At 30.1% G+C, this 7,324-nt stretch overlaps 1 protein-coding gene across 1 annotated transcript; it reads right to left on the reverse strand.

Annotated features, from left to right (window-relative positions):
* Positions 1-665: 665 nt before the first annotated feature.
* On the reverse strand, positions 666-7,113 carry LOC128158313 (uncharacterized). Its single transcript, XM_052821096.1, has 5 exons — positions 7,093-7,113; positions 4,589-4,717; positions 4,258-4,339; positions 3,885-4,031; positions 666-2,154 (listed from the first exon to the last, which is right to left on the reverse strand). Exons 2-5 carry the CDS (start codon positions 4,706-4,708, stop codon positions 1,904-1,906), a joined length of 600 nt encoding a protein of 199 aa, XP_052677056.1. The 5' UTR covers positions 4,709-4,717; positions 7,093-7,113; the 3' UTR covers positions 666-1,903.
* Between the last annotated feature and the right edge of the window lie 211 nt (positions 7,114-7,324).

The following is a 7,324-nucleotide window of genomic DNA, read 5'->3' on the forward strand; positions in this document are numbered from 1 at the left end:
AGGAAGAACAATATTGCAATCATATAGCAATAAACACCTGTACCTAGATAGCAGTCCTGGTCGAGTTTTGAACTATATATCATTGAGTCAATGTAGTTGAAAAATGCGATAAACCATAAATTGCGGTATTGAATAATTTACTACTTGCTAAAATTATTACCAGTTTAGAAAACAGAGTTTGGAGGCTGGATTGAGTTATTTATGGTAAACGCCTCGACAAACTTAATCAATACTAAATTATGATGAATATTTATTTTTTATTTTTTTGTTTTAGTTTGATAAAACATTGGCTGTACAAATGACTCATGAGATAATAGCTGCGGGCCTAATTTATATATTGTCGTATTATATACATACAATACACGCTCAATGTGAACTGTTGATTGTTTACAATTGTAATGTAACAATTTGTGATGGACAGAACCATTATGTGCAAGTTCGTAGAGTTAACAATTTTGAAGTTTTGTATTGGCGTTGCTGGAAGTTTGACACTTACTGCAATCCCCTTTCGCTCACCTTGACGTCGGGCGAGGTTATTTTTTTAGTCAATTTGAATGACGTCCACCTTTCGTGAAAAATTAATTCTGTTCAACTAAAAAATAATTTGGTACAAACATTTTTTATTATAAAACCCAATGACTAGTTTATTAAATACTCCCTTGTTTATGCTTAATTTTGACGAAATATGACAATTGACTTTATAATGATTATTGTTTGCATTGTTTGGCATTTGACGTACCCAGTGAAGTCTCTTTTACAATTTTAGATTTAAGATATTTCCTTAATGTAAAGGAATGCATTTAAAATCTTAAATCAAAATTTAACGAAATTATTGCTTTATTATTTTTCCACCAAATTTTTGAATAATTTGATTTCCTGAAAAATAGATTAAATCGTATACAATCAAAGTATATAATGATCAATTGCCTGATCAACGACATAAAACAGATGAAATAAAATATCGACATTATTCACAAAAATTACGTATTTGATAAAAAAGGGTATTTCCTATAAGTTATTTTTAAAAGAAAACATCAAGTGCACGCTTGTGAATACAATGTATATACATGTATCATGTTTTTCTTAAAGTAAGAAAGCTTCCAATCTTTGAAATCAATGACAAAATGTTGAAGTGAAAAGAAACAAAAAAAAGACAAATATGACCTCCTTAATGCTCTTATTTGATCAAATTGATGAATAATTGTGCCGGAAAATGTTTTCATACACACAGAATATTTTCAACGTATATATAAAAAATAATGAACAAAATGTATTATACCTTTGAAATACACATAATTTTGATATTCAAAATATTTCTGAAAATATTCATCCTGGATATCTGAAAAATGATACCAAAGTATACAAGTTACAAAAAAAGTTTTAATGTTGTAAACGCCTTATCAGTGAAAACACATCATGTGACCTGTAATTCACAATGGAAAGACGATAGATTGGCATAGTCAAAGATATAATTAAGTAAGTAAATTGACATAGAATTGTAAAAAGAATAAAATAGAAATATACGTAATCTCTGAGATAAGCATGATTGTCTCCTTTGAAACTAAATGATGTAAAAAATGATATATTGCCCCTATTGCATTTTGCCAAATGATATTTTCAGATTATAAAGTGGTAAACACAACCCTTAAAACTTAAAAAACTATATCAACAAAATATGTGAAACTACTACAATATTATGATTGCAGGTATATACAATGTACAAATCAAGTCAAAGTATTTTGTCAATTAGACACGTAAACAAATATTGTCATTCCCTTTTGATGTCACCATTTATATTTACGACTTATAATCTACTAAACGACGTCTTCAACATTGACGAATCAAATGATTCATATGAATTAAATTATCTTTGAACGTTGGTTTTGTCTATTTGGTTACTCGGTTAGAACGGCATCTCTGCAACAGGAAGTGGTTCTGTGTGCTCCATACTATGACGTTGGTTCTCAGATTCCCGTTTACGCTCATTGTTGTAGACGACAACACAAATCACCCAGGCAACGATAGAGAGCAGCGTACCAAGTCCACTCAGTAGAATCGAGTACGGAAACAACACCGCATATGTGTCAGTTGTTCTGGACGTAAACATAGCGTTTGCCACAGCAAACAGTAGAATCAGAACGCTTTGAAAAATTGCTGCAAAACATAGATTCATTAATATCGAAACCATCTGATACATGCAAAGCCATATCATGCACTATAATGATTAACATTCAAATGTCATTCGACACAAAATGCAAAACACGTTAAGGCTAAGATGTCAAAAATACGATTACAGGTCAATTAAACACAACGTTAATAGTGTTAATATTTTTTTTAAAATATCGATAAGGAAGGAGTCTTCTCGTTATCAAACATACTTCTTATAATAAGAAAATCATAAAATTTTGACACAGTCAAACGGATCATATAACGAAATGATGTTTAATCAAATTTGACCTTTTTGTGTTCGCATAAAGGTCAGGTCAAGGTCACTACAATTTTCCTCAACGTAAAGGATGGAAAAACAAAGTGTAGCTCTTTGTAGTTCTGTAGACATTTGTTGAAGATTTTAAGATTCTATTTTTCAATGAAATGATAGAATATCAGAATGTCTATCAGCTTATACTACTAAATCGGAATAAATATTTATACTAAAATTGATATTGCTTAGTCCGCATTTCCTCTAATTTTCTTAAATTTTGAAGAAATTTTGATTATTTTCTTATGCTTCCAATAATAAAATATTAATGATTTTTACGTATAATGAAGACTTTATATAAAGATATATATTGACAGAAAACCTAATATAATGACCATTTAATAAGAGAGAAAAACTGATTTTAGTGATTTTTTTCGATATAAATCAATGTATAGAATCGGCGCTTTAAAAAGCTTTTTAAAAATGCAATTTGATGAGCAAATCATATTTTAAAAACATATTCTGAAACCCAAGTATCATTTCATTAGTTCACATTAGAAAAAAAAAAACCCCAACATTAATGTAATTGTTTTTAAAATGCTAAAACAAACTCATTAATTTGCAGCAATTCTGAATTGCGAAACATGTGATATTTTCCTACGCCAATATTACGCCAAAAATATAGTTCTTGTTAGATTTTAAACATTGATTACTTTTTCTATGCCAAGTTGTATGATAATAAAAAAGAAAGAGAAACATACTATTTTAATTTCCTTTCATCTTGGTTTAATGAACAATTAATCAAATTTACGTTTAAAAAGTCGAAAACCATAAAAGACTCCTTCCTTAAACCATGATGTTATTCAAAGCGAAACTGCAAAAGCAATTCACAAATATGATTAAAAATAAATTGTAATTAGAACTGTTCGAAAAAATATAAATAAAAAAAGCTTCTTATTAAAGGTTTCTCCAGATTCTTATATGTGTTCTTCTTTACAACACTAAACAAATGTAAGCACTGGATGTAATTGTTTAGCACTTTTGATATACATGTATATAGAGAAAAAGCATATTCAGGTTATATCTTATATCCTTTAGGAGGCCATAAAGCAAAAAGAAGTATGATTTATAGCTCCAAACAAATAACTGTATGAACTTAAGTTCTATAATAAAATTTATGCCCAAAACTGCCAGAAGTTTTTTTCACTCATTGCAATATCTGCAAAATAAATATTTGGATTCGATATCTTTTTTCCTCATTAAGGTCATGTTAAGATATTCTTAATAACGAAAGGCACTGTGTTCACAGCTTAATTTGACAATATTGGTACATTTTCTACACATCTTCATGTCAAAATCGATTATGCTGTTATGTTGCTACAGCATTTACCGATTTCGGGAGTTGTGTCAGACAACTAGAAAAGAAGATGAATTTTTGATATCTAATTATGCACACATATGTTACCTGCGACAGGAATGATGATTACAACTGTAAGAAATTTAGTCGCTGTACGATTAATCGGAATGATCACCAAAATACCCGATATTGCACACAGGACGAGAGCTAAAAGGCTCATAACTTGTTGTGGTACATGAAGAGGGAGGCCGGCAACTAAAAATAGGAAAAAATAAAGAAATTTACAATTCTACAGAGGGTTATTACAGAGGGTTATTACAAAACCAACCCGTACTGATAAAAAAAAAAAACGAAACGAAGATTGTTCATTTATTTTCATTTCAGAATATGTTCAAGACCTTTCATTGTATTTAAAAACCACTGAAACAGCTTCATTTACATTTTTAATTAAATCAAATTTCGTATGAATTTAATAAATTACCTCCGGAGATATCTCTGTAATTATGGCTATCACACGTGTCATTGATGCAAACTGTGATGTAAAAAATGCTTATCTTTGTTTGCTAAAACAGAAGTAAATATGGATATTTCTCTTTAATATTATTTTTTTTACACAGCTTAGGTTGCTAACGAAACTTATTGCTATTATATGTGCAATGTTCATGTTTTACTATTACATCCATCCTAGTAAAACATTTTAAAACTTCTCAGTTCAGTTTTGACAAACTTGATAAACATTTTGAGAAAAAAAGGTTTGAGGCAATAAGAAAAGGACAGATATAATACCAAAGTCAAAGTTCATTAAAACTTACGACGACATGATCTTTGTAAAAAAGAACAAACCAGCCAGGAGTTACCATAGAAGTAAGCCAAAAAATAAAGGTCAATGTCAAAAATACAATGGCCAGTTTTGTTCCAGTTTTTCTCAGCATTGTCGCAATCTATAAATACATTAATTAAAAATAACTGAGGAGATAAGTTTTTTTTAATAGTTACTAATAGGTTTAAAATATAAAGGCCATGAATACATATTATTTATTTAATGAACAGACGCATCACTTGGGACTGTAGCCAGTTACGAAGACTTCTTTAAGGTCTTGAGTCAATATTTACTAGTATGTGGAGTTAGTGCTCTCAATGTAGCTGAAGTTTTGATCATACAAGAAAACATCTACACAAAGGCAACACAAAATGTACAAAAAAAAAAAACGAGATACAAATTATCTAATGTAGCTTTTTAAATTGAACCTGACATTTTATTAGCTAAATATTTTAAAGAAGTTTTTAAAAGTTAAACGTAGGCGAACGTCAATTTACTCAATAAAGTAACACGATTAGTACTGTACAGGTATACATTACAACCAATTGAATTCCTTAACAGAGGGGAAACACATTGTAGATGTAAAAACAAATGCATATCATAATTAAAAGATATCATCAACAATGAGGTATTAAAGAAATGTTTGTGACAGTTGTCTCAAATAGCGTTTTTGCATAGTTTGATGTTTCAAATTCGCGTCTAAAGTTTTCTGTGGAAACCAAATGTTTTTCCTTCGGATGTGTTTCCTTTTTTTAAAAGCATCATTTTAAAAAGACAGTACAGCTGAAATCACATGTGTATATAACTTCAGATTTACCTATTGTATCGTTAGGGAATAAGAAATAACGTTTATTGTAATAGTTGAAATACATGAAAATCCCTTTCACATATTTAATTAACGTTATTATGAGCTTCCAGAAATTCAAGGGCCGTACATACCGGAATAATCTTATATCGTTTATTTGTACCACGTGGACTTTGATTGACAGTAATTGACACGTGCTGAAAACTACAAGATCTTCGTCCCACCACGGTCATCATGGAAAACGAGGTTAAAGCGATTCTCTATATGAAACACATCCTTACTTACTCGATAATTTATAAATGGTTTACCAATTTAGGTTCATTTTAAAATGAATAGACATAAATATGTCAAATAACCCCTCAAGGGGCCTCATTTATAAAAATAGATTTAGGTTGTAGCAACTCCTATGATAAACACGAGAAATACATGCTTACAAAATAATAAATGTGGTTGTTTAAAAAACTTTGAACAGTTATTACCTATGAGAAGTAGAAAAGACTTTTTTTTTATCAGCAAACCTATCCAGGAGATTCTTCGCGAGCCCTGCATGTGTTTTGTTTACAGTAAACACGCATGCGTAATAGTATAAAAGGCTGAACCCCGAACACGTTGCGATGTATTTATGTGATAGGTTACACGTAATTATTAATTTTAATTAAATAATATACAAATATTGACTGGGGTTGAGGGCAACATTGATTATATTAGCCCCCGAGGGACGAAATATTGCCCGACGCGATTTATTGCATGGAGAAATTTGTAATTTTCTGAAAGTTTATACATTCATGAGTAGTACAAAAATACCGAACCCGATCGGAAAATTTTCTCAAGTCGGTTTTTCGAAAAGATGCGCCGTACTGTCTCTTTAACGATTCTGTAAATAGCTTCAATGTATTCTACATTTTTTCTTTCCATATGAATATTCAATATAGGATTTTTTTTAGAACAGATGACCTGATATAATAGATTATTTGATGCATAAAATTTTGCTAATTCTGTTAAGAAGCAGAGTTGATTTAATTTGCTCTTCACGTGTTTTTAAAAGAATTATCATGTTTGGTTTTTTGTTTATTTAAATTGTTTATTTGTTGAAAATGATGATTAGGCGGACGTTTTACATGTACTAATACATATATTATGGATACTAGATATTCCGCGTTGTTCCATCTTCTCAAATACACAAGAAGAATAAGATGAAAAATTTATCACATGTTTATCTCAATATACGGTGGATATCACTTATGGGATAAATTTTTGATATTCCACTGTGTGTTCTTAAGCACGTGACGTCATAATTAAACATTACGTAGCTTCAGGCGGATGATTGACGTAGAATGAACAAGTAACAAACAATTCAGCTGAAAAGTGTACAGTTGTAAATGTGAAACAATGTTTTTTTAATTTATTTTTTATGAATTTGATAAAAATATGCTCGAAAATGAAATGTTTGTTTGGTAATCTTAGGGAGCTTTTTTTCGTGCGTAAAGTTGTTGACGTCTTGTAGAAAATGTGTTGTGCGGATCACAACTATAATTTTTAAATACAGAGAAGATTAAGGTTTAACAAAACACGTGGTAAAGCAAGTGATAAAAAGAATCTCTCATGAGCCAAGGCTCGGGGATAGAAAACACAAAACTCGTTGGATAAAAATCATATACCATCGCAAATCATGATCCTATATATATACTTACCCCACAAAAACCCCAACAACGCTTTCCAAATTATAAGAAGGAAATGAATAAAAAAAAGTAAATGAACAAGAATTAATATTTTTTAACAACACTTGTTAATACCAAATGATATCACTGCACTTATCATGTAACCATACACCCCCTTATTCAAAGTACTCTATTCACATCGACCAACATTCCTGGATTTACTTTTAATAGGAGACCATACTTATACAAGTTCTAAAGATTTGAT

This window comes from Crassostrea angulata, chromosome 8 (genome assembly GCF_025612915.1).
Source record: "Crassostrea angulata isolate pt1a10 chromosome 8, ASM2561291v2, whole genome shotgun sequence".
In the NCBI taxonomy this organism is placed as follows: domain Eukaryota; kingdom Metazoa; phylum Mollusca; class Bivalvia; order Ostreida; family Ostreidae; genus Magallana; species Magallana angulata.

Excerpts from the sequence above, each read along its gene's own strand:
- LOC128158313 (XM_052821096.1), bottom strand. The coding sequence starts at position 4,708 with ATGCTGAGAAAAACTGGAACAAAACTGGCCATTGTATTTTTGACATTG. Across the intron at positions 4,340-4,588 it reads TTTACAAAGATCATGTCGTC|CAAACAAAGATAAGCATTTT; the intron begins GTAAGTTTTAAT and ends CTTCTGTTTTAG. Across the intron at positions 2,155-3,884 it reads AATCATCATTCCTGTCGCAG|CAATTTTTCAAAGCGTTCTG; the intron begins GTAACATATGTG and ends TATGTTTTGCAG.